The sequence below is a fragment of the Citrus sinensis genome, chromosome 8 (assembly GCF_022201045.2).
Source record: "Citrus sinensis cultivar Valencia sweet orange chromosome 8, DVS_A1.0, whole genome shotgun sequence".
Taxonomy (NCBI): domain Eukaryota; kingdom Viridiplantae; phylum Streptophyta; class Magnoliopsida; order Sapindales; family Rutaceae; genus Citrus; species Citrus sinensis.
In genome coordinates, this window is record NC_068563.1 from 26984244 (window position 1) to 27002821 (window position 18578).

At 30.4% G+C, this 18578-nt stretch overlaps 1 protein-coding gene across 1 annotated transcript; it reads right to left on the reverse strand.

The window, feature by feature from the left end:
- Window positions 1-1743: 1743 nt before the first annotated feature.
- LOC102613013 (high affinity nitrate transporter 2.6-like) lies at window positions 1744-3946 on the reverse strand. The gene is made up of 3 exons (XM_006487978.3): window positions 3060-3946; window positions 2848-2963; window positions 1744-2686 (listed from the first exon to the last, which is right to left on the reverse strand). The coding sequence occupies exons 1-3, from the start codon at window positions 3867-3869 to the stop codon at window positions 2005-2007; spliced, it is 1608 nt and encodes a 535-aa protein (XP_006488041.1). The 5' UTR covers window positions 3870-3946; the 3' UTR covers window positions 1744-2004.
- Window positions 3947-18578: the final 14632 nt, after the last annotated feature.

An 18578-nucleotide genomic window follows, 5' to 3' on the forward strand; every position in this document is an offset into this window, starting at 1 on the left:
ACTGGCAATTAAGAACTTGTGATCAGTATTCAATAACAAAAAAATTGTGACGGTTATAACATGCAATTGTTAGAAGGTTAATTTCTTCCTGTCTAGAAACATCAGAAATACTGATTAAGACGGCAGTTGAGGGAGGATTTGACTTCTGAATGCCGATTTATTAGTAAGAAACTCATGGATTCAAAGTTGCTGGTTTCGGATAGTGATTTTCGTCTGAAAGAGATTAATTTACGGAGGGGTGAGCTGCCATGCATACTGGATGCACCAGAGGAGTTGACCAACTCATTAAAATTCAGTGTTAATTTTTTTAATAAATTTAATTAATACTAGGGTTCTATACACGTGTTAAAGTTTGAAATGGAAAGAAATTAGACAATGATGTTACTGTAAGACACTATGATGGCTTTAGTGTAATGATAGGGACAAACTATTGTGTATAAATTGTCGTAATATGAAATAATTGATTGGGTAAAAATACCAAAAGATTCTCATAAATTCTTTTTCATTACTCGTTTGCATAAATTGGACTCAATTCCTTAGATTCAAACTTAGGGTATATAAATTAATTATTTCAAAAGTTTTACGACAAGATTTTACTGAACCAGTTGCTATATATATTGCAATGTCCTCCCAATTCTTGCTAAATTCAGCCATTTGCAACCTCAAAATTGCATTTGAAGTCATTTTCATTTTTAGGTAACTTTGGCACTTGGATGTCCACATTCAAAAAATTTCGTTCTCACACTACTATATATGTGTTAAAAACACTTTTGTCTCATATATAAACTTTATATATATAAAATAGTTTCATAATTCAGAATTTTAAAGTGCAAAAAAATATAGAAAAATTTTAAAGCCGTGCGGTTTAATAGTATTATGAAATTAATTTAAAATTTTTTTCAAATTTTTCCACACTTTAAAATCTTAAATTAAAAAATAATAAAAATAGAAAAACTTCCCTTCTTGCTGAAAGTTACAATTTTATAATGCAAGTGCTAGTTTATTAATTTTTTAAAAACTAAAATCTTATCACTTTAGTTTATTTGACCCTCCATTGTACGGTATAGGCAGGCCACGTTATCAGGGCAAAGAGTCAAATCGACTGGTGATTTTTAAAATGGAGGACAAGTCACTTGCATCTGTACGGCCGAAAATTAAGGTTACTGCTCATGTGAGTTTGTATAGCTTATCAGAGCCGACTCAACTTCTCCTTAGACATTGGGAAGTTGCCCAGAATCTTCTTAAATTTCAACTCCCTGGATTTTTAAAACCCTATTTCTGGACGATGCCAGGCTGTGTTGAAACCTCGTGTGTACATTTATTGTTCTTATATTTTAAGGAACATATTTTACTAGGATATTGGTTATTACAAGCACCCGCAATTTTACAGCTTCTTTTGACATAAACTTTGAAACTTGAAATCTGAAAGAATTTAAACATTCAAATTCAACTGCAAACTTGCAAACATAAAAAGGTTTCAAGTCTGGATTCTATGTTGATATGATCTTGTGCTGAGCAAAATACTATATTGTGACTGATTGTATAACTATTACATTGTTACTGGATGATTACAAATGCACGCATGACACAAATTGTTTAAAGATGAGCACAACCCAGATCCAAAATTGAAGATTATAATTAAAGATGATATCCCAGATTTAGAGATTATCGGTAACTATTAATATCCGGAAGAGAGACTAAAAAGCAAAAGGAAATATAATTAAATTTGTTTGACAGAAAGATAGGTTTTCAACAGAAGTTACAAACATATATCATTACCAAGATTACATAAGACACATATCACTCTGCAATAATTCATCTATATTACATATAAAATTATATGAAATATAGATTACTAAAAAGAGTAAAAAGATCAAGAAGAGTCGACCGTAATACTACTAATACGCAAAATTCAGAGAACATACTGTACATCTAGCTTGGTTAACTTATTCTAGCTATATAGGGTTCAATATGTATGCACTCTGTTGATCATCATGAGACTGATTAAACAGCATGGACTGGTGTAGAGGTTGGTGGAGTTGGTGCTGAAGCAATGTTATTGTTTACTCGTTTACCACGTTCGGACTTGCTGTTCTCCGCAAACTTAAGGCTGCCTTCATGCATGCCTCTAAGCTTCTCCTCCTCAGTCCATTCAGATGAATAATAGTACTCCTCGTTTGATCTCTGAGGGTCTTTTGATGGAGGAAGTAACATGCTTCCCCACTGAGGAAAATGAATGAGTGCCACGGGGAGAGTGCAAGCCACAGTCAAAGCACCCATCAGAGAGATTCCCGTTGCTGTGCTGAATTTTGAGTTTGAGAAAAAAGCTAGCTGAGTTAATCCCGAACCGAAGTTCCCTCCGGCTCCTGTTAGGCCTGAGAGTATACCCAATGATCTACGGGACACAAATGGGACTATCCCAAATGTTGCACCACAGGCGGCTTGTGTTCCCATCGAGAAGAGGACCATTGCCACGACGGCGATGGGAAGTGACTCTGCACGGCCGAGCCAGACGCAGAACACTCCTCCTAGTGTTTGAAATATCCAGAGTGTCCATAGCCTGCCCCGCATCCCAAACAATCTGCCTGCCACATCGGAAGCGTAGCCGCCGAATGGACGGGCAAAGATGTTGGCCATGCCAAAGGTTGCTGCTATAGTTCCGGCAGTGTGTAGCTTGAGATTGAACCTGTTACATGCACAATAATTTCCGGTTAGTTCAAGTGCCGGAGCAGGTAACAATTAAAGAATTTGAATCCAATATCCGAGCTGTAAAATGCTGAGGACAAGCATACTTCAGCATTGAATCCAATAGTTAAAAGGTGAGAAAATTTTAATTATTTAACGTACCTGTCATACATAAACTCAGAAATGATGTTGTTGGTGGTCAATTCAATTCCCATGGAGAAGCCATAAAGAACAAAGAAGACCCACGTTCTATAATTTTTTATCCCATACCAAAAAACCTGAAAGTAATAAAGATCGAATTAATTAATCAGGTTTTACATATATATATATATATATATATAAAACACGTTAGTAAGCTTAATCTAATTAATTACCTTGGAGAATTTATCTTTGTTAACATTACCCTTCTTCTGTAGGGCACCAAGGTTACCATCAGGTAAATCTTGGCCTAATGTTAAAACCAAGATGCCCATGATGACATGAAGCCAGCCAGGGATGAAAAACGCAATTCTCCACGCAGTAAACGGCGTCGCACCAGCTAGTTTGATTACTTCAAAAACTAGAGGCATCAAAAGTTGAGTGACACCACCACCCATATCACCCCAGCCACCAGCACATCCATTAACAAGCCCAAGAATCTTGCCATTGAACATTATAGTCGTCCAATATTGGCAAGACACAAACGTTGCAAGACAAAATCCGATCATGAATCGGGCGGCTATGTATCCCTGAGCATCGGATACAAACGACATGCAAAATACAGCGGGTGCTGATAACAGTAAAAGAAATGAAGTGCCATATCTTGGGCCAATTAGGTCACAAACTGCACCCATTATAAGCCTGGAGAATATGCTACCGGAAACGGAAGCAACGCCGGCGTTACCGACGTCAGTTTTGGTTAAGTTGAGGTTGTCCCGGATGATGGGAACTAAGGGAGCGGCAGCAAAGGTGGAGATAAAGCAAGTGAAAAATGAGACCCAAGCTAAGTGAAAGGTTCTCATGTGAGGTTTAGCAAAGGAAAAAACTTTGAAAGCTTTGGCTCTGTGTTCAGAATCAACTGGCAAATCAAATTTTACAGTTGTATCAGTTGGGACACTAGGTGATACAACTTCAAGGGCAAAAGTTTGTTCTCTTGCTATGACTCCGTGCATGGAGCTTCCTAGAGACCCTTCATTTTGTGCCATTTTCCCTTTTTCGTCTTCTCTAGAAATAGATAAGAAGAGTGACTAGATATTAAAGGGAAAGTGTGATAAGAGCACTAGAGCTTACAGTTAATGCTTGTGTTGTGTAAGTTTACAGGACGATGTGGGTATTTATAGAGAGCTGGTGAGGAATCCTGAAAAATGAGCGGGATGGTGGATGAATTAAAAATATGTAATGAATTTATAAAGTATTCAATAAATTTATTGGGATTGATTCTATCTACAAAGTGACTGAGCATTAACTACTGTCTACTGTGCTATAGGTTAAGAAATACTGTGGACTTGGAATATTATGGGTAATATTCAGTACTTGCGCACACCTTTCTGGAAGCAATTGTTTGATAGATCGATTAATATAATAAGCATTACCTAAGGGTCCCCTTCACTAGTTCACTTATATATCCTTATACTCAATGTTGGATTAAATTTGAAAAGACAGGATGATATTTTCGTCCCCTATAGAAATTTCTTTTATCGTTTGGGTCCTCAATAAATTTCTAACACTTCCATTTCAGCATCCTCCACGTTAAAATAACATTAATGGAAAGAGAATAATTTAGAGAGTAAATGTGAGCTGTTAAATTGTTCTAAATGGTTGCACATATGTCACTGTAATGTCAGCCGTTGTCTTTAAAGGAAAAACGAAAAGAGTCAGCTTGGAGGGCACCAATTCGAAGTCACACAAACGCATCGTGGGGTAATTTCTTTCTTAATTATAATGTATAATTGAGTGAAGCCTAGTGTGAGTGGAGTCGACATTTATCGAATATTAATGAGGGTTAATTAGTCTGATTTGTAAATATTAATTATAATATCGTGTAATATGAGTTGTAATTTGAGTAATAGTCTCGTGTAATAAAAAAAAAAGAGCCAAACACTAATAAATGAATAGGATATCGGAATGGTAATAAACTTTTTTTTTTAAGGATGAAAATGTGATTGTCTAACTTAAAAAAAAAAGATATTTTGAAAAAGATTAATAACAAGTTTCTTAAGACACACATCAATGCAAGATTATGACTTAAGACACACATCAATGCAAGATTATGACTTAAAAAAATAAATTAATATTATTCACAACTTAATTATCTAATATAATAGTTTCATTACTTCTATCCTCTTCAATATTTTACGGATGATCAATATTTTTTCAAATATATATTTCTTTTAATAGTTATTACGCAAAAACAGATATATCCCCCCTCCCCCCCAAAAAAAAAAAGATTTCATATCAAAATAAATATTGAATACACTTATATAATTTAGATATATAGTTTACATTCTAATTGATATGACATGTTATATGTTATTTTGTTGTAAAATTTTGATTACAGGTGTCTCGTGTAATAATTAATGATTTAATTACATTAAAATATGTTTAGTATTAATTAACTTATGGGCATTTCAGTAATGGAAAATTTAATTAAAAGTTGGGTGCTGAGAATAAATTTTAAGGTCTAGATAATCACACCCATCAGTTAATAATTAGAGAGCTACTTCGAGATACAACTTTTAGACACCAACGTTGCAAGGCTAAGCATTGTGTGAAATGAAATTTAGATGGTTATGGGTCAACGAAAAAGCACCTGCAAAAATTAAGAGTATCAGCTTGTAGTATTGTCTTGATCTGGTAAATAATGAGCTGTGCAGGTCAACGCAGTTTAGAGCGGCGCGGTGGCTGTATGTTGGCGTGTGTTCGGTGGAAGCTGTGCGCGTGTCGTTGCAGCCTATCACTGCCGAGTAGACATGTTCGGTGGAGGTTGTGACGTGTTAAAGTTTATCATTAAAGTTCGGATTGAGGGTTTCATGTCACTACCATCAGAAAATATGTAAAATTAATAGTCATTTAAAAGAGAAAGTATATTTCGTTAAAGTTTTGATGTCAAAGGAGTAGCGAAAGGAAAGTGAAGAGGGTAAATGGCAAATGACAAGAAGGAAGAAGTAGTAATCTCCCATGAAAAATCATGTCTTTACCCAGCTGTTAAAATATTGGCCCTATTTTTGATATCGGATCGTTAAAATAATGGCCCTATTTACGAACGCTGGCTACTTCGTATATCGATATTCAGTAAAACATGTTTGTTGTGATCCTTTATATAGAAGATAACTTTCATATACTCATAAAAGATTATGATTTTAATTTGAGCTAATTATAAATAAGAATAAATTACGTATTTTAATAAGTTATAATCTTTTTATATCCCTTTTTAAGAAATTTACATTAGCATCATAAAAAAACTCTTTTAATTTAACTGTTCAAATACTTATTGTTTACTTATATGGCAAATAGAAGGTGAACAAAGAAGTTATCTCCTAAAAGATTCTTTAAATAAAAGTAAACATCTATTATTTTAATCAAACTTTTTTCTCCATAGAAATAATAGCAATTATAACATTTCTCTCTCTTCATAAATGATGAGATAAAAATTAATATAATATTAAATTAAAGACTTAAAATGAGATTCTTTAAATGAAATAGTACGTCTCTCTCTTCAATATTGAAAATAAAAAAGCATTATCTTATTTGAAAAATCTTATTTAAAAAGTCTTTTGCAACTCTTTTTGTTGATATAACTCTTCAAGTGAGTAATGAATCTCAGTTGAAAAGTTTTGTGATGATGCTCTTATAGTAATAATTATTTATATATTACAAAATACATAAATGCTACACTAAATATTTAAGATGTAATAAAATATTTTATAAAATTACTGGTGACAGTAATTTGTTCTTTAGAGTTCTAGCAAATTATTGTGTAGTAATTATACAATTTACATTGAGAGAAAAACATTAAAGAGAATATAAACATTGAAATTTGACTTCGCATATTTCTAGCACTACATGAAAACATATGAACGATTTTTTTGAAACTATGCCTATTTCTTTTATCAATATTTATATATTGAATTTGAGGTGCTCTATTAATTAATTATTAATGTATTGAATACTTTACTTTTATATCACTTGCATTAGGGGTAACTAAGTCAAAATAATAAGTTTTGCAACTACACCTCTATTAAACTATGATCTCCTCATAATAATAAAAAAGTTTGGTCCCAAAATTATGATGATAGAGAGGTTTTGTTGTATATGAAATTTGAGTTCTTATCTAACAGCATAGATTGAATCTCGGTGTCAATTTGACTATGTAAATACTTGTAAAACTTGACTTAAAATACTAATTTTGGCGATATTTTTATATTAAGGTAGCGATACATGGAGATTTAGAGATGAACTGGAGTCTAAATTTCTATTATGCAATTTCTTTTTTTTATTATTATTATTTGAATTCCTTCCTCTGTCTCTTATAGTTAACCGAACTACGACTGTTCTAAACAAGAACTGACCAATCGAATGCCAGCAAAAGATGTTAATATGCAATTGAACGCAACCAAGGGAAAAATTGGAAGTAAATGCGTATAGACTGATCTGCTCAAGCAGTGCTAAATATGCGAAGATACTTCATCTCAAATAAGACTACTCCTTGATCAAATGCATACTTATAGATCTATTACACGTTTCATTAATCTAGCTCTTTTTGACAAGACAAGTTTTCAATGCATATTTGAAAACTACTTAAATTTTGCCAAAAAGTGATGCTCAAAACTTTAATTTTTATCAAATAACTATATATCTTAATGTGTAACTTGACAGGAAAAAGGGAACTACTTTTACATCAATATCCATTGGGTTCCGCTGGAGAATCTTGAATAAATGATCACAAATTCACAATGACCCTGGGCGAATGAAAATGTATAAAAAAAAAGACTTTTACAATTTTCTACATACTAAGAGGAACGAAAATAGAATATTAAATAGATTGACGTAACTACCTCTTTTAATTATTTATTAATTTGATTGTTGAATTGGCAAAATTATATCGAATTGATGATTTTACTGTTTCGGTCTTTAGTAGAGCCTAACAACATTGATGCAAAAGTAACATAATAAAATATCTGCCTTCACTTTCAACATAAGTTGGGTAGTTGGCCGATGATTATCACCCAAAAAGAAGAAAATGGAATAACAAGATAATATTAGGGAATATGAAATAAATGCTGCTCAAGCGCTGCAGTGTATTTGAAGATATTTGACAATAAGACTCTATCAAAACCCCTTGACGGTATCATAAGATTTTGTCAAAATTGAAATTTTTTCCTTTCATCAAATATATTTTCTTTATGGCATGTTCAGTTTGAAGAAATGAAAGAAAGGAGAGGAAGAAAAAGGAGAAGAGAGAACAAATAAATTCCATATCAAATCAAACAATAAACTAAAATTATTGTTCATTCTATTTTCTCTTTTTCTCTCCCCCTCTGCTTTAGTCCTTTTCATTCGTCTTCCTCCTCTTATTTTTTACAACTAAACATAGGCTTAAACCTATTACTTCTTCCTATACATATTTGTCGACACATTTGTAATAAATCTATATGTTATAATTCGTACAATCAACTGCGAAAGACGAAGACCAAAGTACATGAAACAGAAAGGAAATGTAATCATTCCATGAATTCGTGGGGAAGTCAAATGAAGAGAGAGAGAGAGAGATAAACAAGAGAAAATTTAAAAAAGAAAAAAAAATTGTCCCCATGTGGGAAGGTACGTGGAAAATTATTAAAAAATAATTAAAGAGAAGTGCTCATGTGGGAGAGTCATTAAAAATAATTATAAAGAGAAATGAGAAAGATAAAGTCAAACGAGAAAATTCAGATATAAAATAATCATACAGAATATAAATATGTGTCGTTTTTAGCAGATGGGGAAATGACTTCATCTGCGAGTCACATAATATAAAATGAACTTAAACTTCAGTACGATTTCATGTGGGAGTCATATAAAATGGAGAATAAAAACATATTTTCAAAAGTCAAAGAACCCATAACTATTTTTCTCCCGTCGTTTTGCTATGAAACAAGGCAATTCCGTTTATTCAAAACACCAGAATTGCATGCATTAGGTAAATTTATTTTCAAATTGTCGGCCAACTGTCGTATCGTATCAAATTGTAGTATATATTATATAAAAACATTTTCATTAATTAAAAAAAAAAAAGAGAGAGTATATATCAGCCATTGACAATTTGAGAAAGCTTGGATTATTCTGAGAGAGATTCCGAATTGGTGGAATAATATAATGGCGATTAATTATAATACATCGAATGAGAGGAAAACTAAAACGATGATCATCGTCAACTTGGGGCCAGAAGCTTATCATGTCTTGCAAAACATCACATTTTAGTCCTTGTTATACGGCCTCTGATCATCTCAGCTTTTGAATCAGCAGCCGTACTTACTTGCATTTTGTTTTAATGATCTCACCAACTGATCAACCTCGTTCGTCCATTTTGATGCTGCCAATTAAAATATATACAAAAATGTTATTCAAAGGTTTTTTTGTTTCATTCCTGCATCGGCCAAAGAATAATACAATGATCCTAAATCTGCATTTGAAATGGCATCCACGACACTCACTCACATATTAATATGTTTTCAATTTTTGCATTTTTTTTTTAATTTTCTCCTTTTACATAATTGATTCAAAAACCCAATGGATGAAAGTTTGTGTGATAATATGACGATCAATAAGAAACTATAATAATGACCACATCTAATTAACATGTTCGAAAAACTACCATTTGATGAGGGCTGATAAAACATTTGTGTAGCATATGTTTTTTTATCTATGCATAAATATGACCAATATATATGTTTTTATTTTTTTCTACATCCGAATGGATTTTTTTTAAAAAAATTATTATTTATTATTTCACACGCCATACTCCCTCTCTATACTTCATGCACACACATAAATTAAAGAACTTTCCCCTCCAAATTAAGTTGGTGCGAGGGGGAATCGAAAAGAAATTGTTTTTACTTATTTAACCTTATGAATATAATTGATATAAAAAAAAAAGTTCTAATAAGGTAAGAAAAAAATGGTTTTATGGAAATAATTGTAATAGCATTAGATGAGTTAATAGCATTTGATGAGTTAAAAAAAAAAGTAACTATCTTTTTTGGAGATGATTATCAGTGTTATTTAGTTGAAAAAAAAAAGATTTATTTTATGGAAAAAATTGTAATAGCATTAGATGAGTTAATAGCATTTGATGAGTTAAAAAAACAAAGTAACTATCTTTTTTGGAGATGATTATCGGTGTTATTTAGTTGGAAAAAAATGTTTATTTGGAAATAATTGTTTTGGATATTCTTTGCATCTAATATCTCTGAAAGCCTAAAATTAAATTTCATACCATGTTCCATTAAATTTAAAAAAAATGATGAGATTAATAGAAAAGTAGTTTATTTGCCTTAAAATTAATATTAACTAAGACCAATTGCCTGTTTGATATGATTTATCTAATGACTATAATTATTTATTTAATGTCATAAGCTCTTTTAAAATTGTTTTTACTATTTATCCTTATGAATGTAATTGATATAAAGAAACATACATTCTAATAAGGTGAGAAAAAATGGTTTTTATGGAAATAATTGTAATAGAATTTGATGACTTAAAAAAAATTAACTAATTTTTTCAAAGATGATTATCAATCTAATTTAGTTGGAAAAAAATGGTTTATATGGAAATAATTGTTTGGGATATGCATTGCATTTAATACATCTGAAACACTGAAATTAAATTTCATACAGTGTTCAATAAAATTGGAAAAAAAATTGATGAGATTAATAGAAAAGAATTATATTTACCCTAAAATTAACATTAATTAAGATCAAGTGCCTGTTTAGTATTGTTTATTTAATGACCATAAGTACTTATTTAATGTCATAAGTTTTTTAATTTTTTTTTTGTTTGGTTCTTCTTAGAGTAAAATTTTTGAAAATTAAATAAGCTATTTTACCTCTATTAATGAAAGCTCAAATTTTGGGTTTTTAAAAATAGAGGTTGAAAAACTTTTTGAAAATGTTAAAATGTCTAAAACGTCATTTTTTGATTTCATAATATTATTTCATTCCTTTAATAACATAACCTTAAATAACTTGTTTATTAGAATAATTTTACAATTTTTAATAAAAACTCTCATTGTAACCAAACAACTAATTTTTTTATTTTATTGAAAGCTCTACTGAAACGATATCATACAGAACATAAGAAAAATAGAATCATAAATGTTTGGAGTCATTTTAGAGGAAAAAAAAAAGAAAAAAAGATTTTCAGGAAGTCTAGTTAATGCCTAATCCTTAGACTCATGTAGTATTTACCCTCTATTAACCTGTCATTTTTTTAATTTAATTTTTTAACCGATATTTCATATTGCTTACATCTTCATTGTATCTTCCTTATAAAAAAGCAAAAGAGAGATAATAATGAACTAGGTTGGTACACGGCCTCTTCAAAGATAACGACGCCGGTTTATATTTAAGTTTGTAAATAGCGTCACCTCTGTCAAGTACAACCGTACCAATTTATCAAGACCCTCACAGTCATCTATATTTTATTTTACACGCAAGCAGTACGGGCCAATGATGTCAGAGTTACACATTTTGTTTTCGGCTCATTATTTTAAGTAAAATTTAAATAAATTGACTTAATCGATCGATCGAATATTGAATTTGAAAACGAAACCAAGATGCCTTTCAAATAAGGAGAGCGTATGCAGCTTCTGAAAGATCACAATTTGGTGCACAATAATGAAGGTGCCATCCATATTTTTTGGAGCTACCCATATAGCTTTGTAATAGTTTGTATCTCAAGTAACTGATTGAGGAGAAATTTAACTAAATTTCTTGTTTTATTGCATGCTTTTCCTGCAAAATTTCTTTCTTTCTTTCTTTTTTTTTAATGACAAGGGATTAGGGTTAGTATTAGATGGGAAAACAATCTTTTGTCATATATATACAAGAATTTTACTTAACTGAAAAGGACAAGTAATTAAGAAAATAAGAAACGGTGACGAAGTAAGCATTGAACGCTGTAATTGGAATTAATTAGCTTTTAATTTCTGCAATATGGATCAATGAAATGCTGAATCCAAGTCGGACGTAGCAAGAATCAAGAATTGCAACTTGGCCATGTGTCATGTGAAAAGATAAGAATTAATCAATAACATTGTATGCAAAATAACATTTCTAATTATGGTTAACGTAAATGTGAAACTACGAGGAAAATATTTTTCAATTTTTAATTCTACGTTACAACCACTATTAAGTTAAAAATTTGTGATTAGATGTTAGAGATAAGATTGACTAAGCATATGGGGTGAATCAGCTTTTAATTAATTAATTTGTAATTAGATTCTGATTTATAGAAAGATCTTGATTTTGATTCCACCATAAAGACATCTTAATCTTCGAGAAAAACTGATGCGGTCATTATAGGGCGGCTATAGCTGAAACTTAATAGTAAAAAAGGTGCCATTGTTATCTGTTAAGAAAATTAACTTAATAAATCAATAATAACCAAAAGAGCTTTTTTTTTTAATTAAAAATCTAAATCTCTTTTAATTTCTATTAGATTTTGTATTTTGAAAAGTATTTTTGTATTTTTTTTTTCTCTTGAGAAACTCAATTTGCTTTTGTTATGGAGTATTAGAATATAGTAATAGTCATACGTTGGAGTAAAATCATCGTGGTTTTATCATCAATTGTTGTGTGTCAAGTGAATATTGATTACTTACCTTCATTAAAAATCGATGATATAATTACAATTATTAGTTGCTAGGATATAGTATTGGAAAGTTAGTTTTATAATTTCCTTTGTTTTTTCTGATTAGATAGAAAACGATGAATTTATTGCTTCAATTTAGGGTCCATTTAGAATTATTTTTTATATGTTCAAAAGTAATTTTAAAAAGTTAAAAATTAATTTTAGTGTTTTGTAATTTTTTTAATAAATTACATGTGACGAAATCATCCCATTTTATAGCAAATTTTTAAAAGGATAGAAGGAACAATATTTCAAAATCTGATTTTGTGAATAGTCTTATACTTAATACATAATTCTATATATATCTTCATATATCTTATAAAAATTTAAAATTATCCTTATTAATTAGAAAATAAAATTATTAACTTTAAAGAGATTATTAGTATTACTAATTATATTGAGATAAAAAAGAATAAAATTAATAACATAAACTATTTATTTTAGTTATTAATTATTATATGTTCACAACAAAATATATTTTATATACATGTTTATAAATGTGTAAATAAATTTCACAATAAAATTTATCAAACACATATGACTGTTTTTAAAGTAACAACACTTTAAAAATAAACTTTACCAAACTAATTCTTTTTAGAGCTGAATATTTATACAACATAACTAACAACAATTATTTTAGAAACTATATCATTACCAAAATTGGCCCTTAATAGTTTTAAATAAATAATTTCCCAAAAAGAATTTGTAAATACTTTTAACCGAGTAGTCGACTTGTTTATTACATAATAGTTTTCTGTAAGAATTAATTTCAGATATATTATTTTTAATTTCCTTGACAACTAATGCTAATTAAAGATGGTTCATGATCTAAAAACCTTATATATATATATATATATATATATATTCCATGAAATTATTTCTCCTGACTTAAAATTTTACCACAGTTTTATAAAATTATTTTCAACATTCAGTTTAAATGAAATAATATGAATACACTTAAAGTTAAATTTCCAGTAAACAAACCGCAGTCCATAGAGATTGTAAGCAAGACTTTTGTAAAGTCTTCATGTTGTAATCCGCAATAGACCTTTTCAAAAAATAAACAAAAGATTTGAAAGCATATTATATTTTGTATAATTATAAACTATTAACTACATATGACCATGTACATTGAACCGAGTTCTTTGAATTTATAAATTAAACATATTAAGTTAATGTACTGAAAGTGAAACACGATATCTGCTTAATTAATTAAGGTGACTGCCATTTTCATCATTTGCAGCAATTAATCTTTGATAATTTCATTGCTTGATGGAGTAAAAAGTGAAAGAAAGCCATGCAAAACTTGAGTATGAGATCCAGTTTCATGTACGGGAAGTTCGGGGTCTACACTATTGCGAGCGTCTCTAAACCCAAACCGTAGGATTTTACTTCTTTTTTGAATTATTTTTAGAAGACCTAAAAATGATTTTAAAATGTTAATTTTAATGTTTGGTAAATCTTTTAAAAATTCGCTTTTGACAAAATCACTCAATCCTACAGCAGATTTTGAGAAGTAGGGAATGAGTAATTTTTCAAAATCTGATTTTGGAACTCAGTTTTATAGTTAATATAATTTTATTTTTATAAATGTATAAATAAATTTTATTCACCATATGTTCATTTATATTCTTACTGCAATTTAACAAGAAGATTTATAAAAAAAAAACATACGACTACTTTTAAACTCACATCATCTTTAAAAATAAATTTTATTTAATGTTTAACTAATTTTTAACATAATTATTTTTATAGCATAGATAATAACAATTATTTTAAAAACTACAATATTATCATATTGACCCTAAATCTAACAATGAGTTTGCTGTTTGACAAAGTTGGGGATATCTTACCCGACCACAATTTTAGTTGTGGCCAAAAAAATGTAATCAGAAAGAAACTACAAAGTAAACACAGCTTATACAATCTTTTTAATAATAATAAGAAATATAAAAAAAAAATTGTGGATAAGATTAATGAGTTGTTTTTTCCCTCATTCAACTTAAAAAGAAGATTATTATTTTTAAATTAAAGTGTTAACTTTTTCTTATATGAGAAAGATTACAACGGTTCAAATTTTGATATCAAATGTTTTTAATATGTGTATTGTTAGAAACCTATTTGATAAAAATGGACCAATTATATTATTTTTGTGGAAGATTCAAAGTCAAGGATTATGGATGACAAAATAACCCGAACTCAGCTCAGACTCGGATGAACCTGGATAATATGGGATCCATACTGGATACAAATAGCATCTGAAATCTGGCACCAATTTCATGAACCTAGACATATCTGGGTCCAAGTATGAGATTAGGTAAAACGATGTTTTTGGTACCTAGACTCGGATATCTTTATTCTTAGTATTATATTTTTAAATTTTTTAACATAAATAAAAAAAAAACCCTAGTTTACACTTTACAACTTCTTCTCAACGAAACCGCCAACCATTATACTTTTCTCTTCATCAATTTAACACACCCGCCAACCAAGAAAGGGGAAAAAAAAAGAAAAAAAAATATAGATCTGGGTTTGAAACCTACAATCTGAGAATTTGGCCTGGACCTGGAGTTAAAATATTTGGGTTTATATCAGAATCCAATACACCAAATTATCATCCGGGTCAACAAAACTTAAAAGGCCAAAACGGCACCCAGACCTATATTCAATTATTTTTTTTAATAGGACTGGTGGTTGGGCTATAAACCTGTAACCTAACCCAAATAGTGGTTGGGTCCATCAAAGTGTACACAAACTTTAAGGTTAATATTGTCATTAAGAGGGATATCATAGGAATTTACATTATTTTAGATATTTGAATTAGATAAAAGAAAAATAAAAGGAGAGGTATTAAGAGGTTTTTTGAAGTGTGTCATTAATCTAAATCTTTTTTTTTTTCTTAATGTTATGTGTAGTGCAAATAAGCCCATTACAAAAATGTCAAAATCCCACGTCTACTACAAAAATCACAAGTAATACTTTCACAAGTCACTTTAAAGGATAGGAGAAGGAGGTGCATGACTAAACCAATAAAAAAATTGATGATTACCAGACATTTTAAAAGTATTATGTTAATTGTTATGTGTTACTAGAGCTGGCAAAAAAAATGGGTTCCAGCTTGGATGTTAAAATTGAAGAACCATGCAGATCTGGATGTAAGTGCATTCGAAAAATCGAATATTTGGATCCACATTATTTTTTAATTAACTTATTTATTAAATCAAAATTAAATTTAAAGTATGTAAGATAAAAAAAAAAAATCAAATCTATGTGGATTTGTAATGGTGCCTTTATTTGTGATGGTTTTAAATGGAATATATGTGGATTTATGGTGGTGTTAGAATTTGGTTTATATTATTTTTTATGTTTGATTTATGTTATAGTACTTTTATTTGTAGGTTTATGGTGTATTTTTATTTGTGGATTTTTGGTTTTGTTTTATTTTATTATAGGTGTTGAATTATGATTGGATTTTATTCTTTTTAGGTAAATTTGTTGAAATTTAAATTATTATTTGAATTTTTTACGTGGATCCAAATATTTGAAAGATCTGCCCGGCAATCCACACTGATATTACCCGCATGAAATATGTGGATCCAGATATGGACGCGGTTCTTAAAATATTAATCTAGATATGGATGTAGATGCACCAACATTTGGATCTGAATTCAGATTTTACCATTTCTATGTGTTACTCATTTGGAAAAAGCTACTTCCCCCGACTCGCACCTCGAATTAAAACTCACCATTTTGATTAAAATGAAAACATAGTGTCTGGAATTAACATTTTTTTCCTTTCGTTTTGATGAAGCCGAAACGAACCGTTTTGAATCAACTCTCATAGTCACAAAATCTGCAATCTCAGCATTTCTCGAGTTCTCCAGACACAATTGTCATTGCTCACAACTCATAGCCATCACGCGAGGCACAGACGACGGATTACAACCATCACACGAACCAGCTCAAGATTCAAGTAAAGTAAACATTGAGGAAACGTTACCTTATGCGAAACCCCACGTACAAATTGAAACTAACGTTGAAGAACCAGTCAGGCTTTTTCAATTTAGGGGTTATGCACTCGACTTTGAGGAACCAGTTGAGGTTTTGCAATTTAGGAGTTTTGTAGTTAGGGTTTTGTAACTGGAGTGGTGCGGTTGAAAGGAAATAGAAAGACAAAGCATATGCTCACACTCGTGTGCTTGAAACAGATTGAAGGAGAATGATGAACGATGTCGTGTGCTTTGAAACATATTGAAGGATGTCGTGTGCTTTGAAACGAATTGAAGGAGAATGACGATGTTTGGATTGAAACGAATTGCTCGACATAGTGCTGGCAGCTAAAATTAAAAGGAAAACGATCAAAACGAAACGACATTGTTTTTGTGGGATTTTTGAGGTTTGACTCAGGAGAAATAACAACGCTGCACTCATTTATTAGATGATGAATTTCATAACTTCTAAAATTACTTATCTAATCATTCATTAAATAATATATTGAGATTAAAATTGAAATAGAAAAATTAAGATGTCCAACACTACTCATTTAATATTACTGAAAATATAGCAGATATTTAATGGGTACAGACATACAAAAGACTTGGTGTATACGGGAACGAAAGTTTATCCATGACCTTGTTTACATTCCTGGTTTGGGTCCTTCTGACACCACATCTGGGTGGGATGAGAGAGGGTGCAAAAAGAAGTTGCCACTTGAGAAAGCAATTTATTGGGGCTTCAAACTGCCGTTTCTGGAACAGCAAACATAAGTGGGCTTTAGTAGGAATTTTTCTGGGTCTGGCCTTTTTAATTTGTTAATGTATCTAACCACTAACACAACACAACACAACACGATGACTCTGGAAATAGATGTTAATGGATAAAATCACTTAGTGTACGGTACAAGGACCGACGCAACGAGTCAGTCAGCCCATTTAAGGATTAAAAAAAGAAGAAGCTATAATGCTTAGATACCATTGTAATAATCATTTTTATGCGTAGATGTCCTATTATTATTTTAAATAATTCATAATATTGTGAAATTCGGAACTCACATTTTAAATCTGCATTAAAAAGGACTCATCGTTTTAATTTCTAAACAAGTCATTCAATAGGAATACTCTTACCTTCATAATCTAGTACTATAAATAAAGAATAAACTAGATATAAAAATTAAATTTTAACCATTTATTAAATAAAGAAATAAATTATAAAAGAGAGAGAGAGAGAATCCTAATCCGGGATTAGAGTAGAGTGTGAAGCTATGGTGTTTATGCACGACAAACAAACCCAATTGAACCTTATTTCAGGATAACTCAGGGTAAACATGGCATATAATTAAGGCCATAAATTAAAAACAGGAAACATATAGGACCTTTGTGCTCACATTTTTTTCTTCTGGTAACTCGTGCCTATTCTGTTGATTATCTCGAATTAGGTTCTAAGATTAGTAGGTTATTTTCTATATATCTTTATTATGTTTACGAGAATTCGAAAAACCAAAAAAAAAAAAAAAATCTACTTAGCGAAAAAAGAAAAATGATTTTAGATAAAAGAAATTACAGTTGAATGTTAATTATAGAATACGTATGAGCCTTAGCGGAATAATATTATCAAATCACATATACTTGGGATTTCAAGTTGAATCTTAGCTGTTATCTCTGAATATTAATATAAATAAGCAGCAGTGGCGTACGCGTGCCCAAGATCAATAATCAATGGACTTTTCATTCAAATCAAACGGTAGTAATAGCATTATATAAAATCATCAAAGTGTCACTTAAATTGGTGATTGAGCTCACAAATTTGTCAACTATGTGATACAATACTGAAACAGACTTGTGACTTTATTGAGGTGCAGACTGGAGGTCAATGTTATTACAACTAACAACTACTTGCATCAACTTGTATAATAGAACCCTAGCTGTGGGAGTTGAGTGTAAAACAAATTACAAATAATGAAGTTTAATTTGAATTATTTTATTCACTAATGGACGTTGCTGAAAGGCCAACATCATCCTTTGGGATAT

What these genes read in the sequence shown, in the direction of transcription:
- LOC102613013 (XM_006487978.3), bottom strand. Translation starts at nt 3,869, where the DNA reads ATGGCACAAAATGAAGGGTCTCTAGGAAGCTCCATGCACGGAGTCATA. An exon ending in ACAAAGATAAATTCTCCAAG is followed by an intron (nt 2,964 to 3,059) that starts GTAATTAATTAG and finishes TATTACTTTCAG; the next exon opens with GTTTTTTGGTATGGGATAAA. An exon ending in TCTGAGTTTATGTATGACAG is followed by an intron (nt 2,687 to 2,847) that starts GTACGTTAAATA and finishes TGCATGTAACAG; the next exon opens with GTTCAATCTCAAGCTACACA.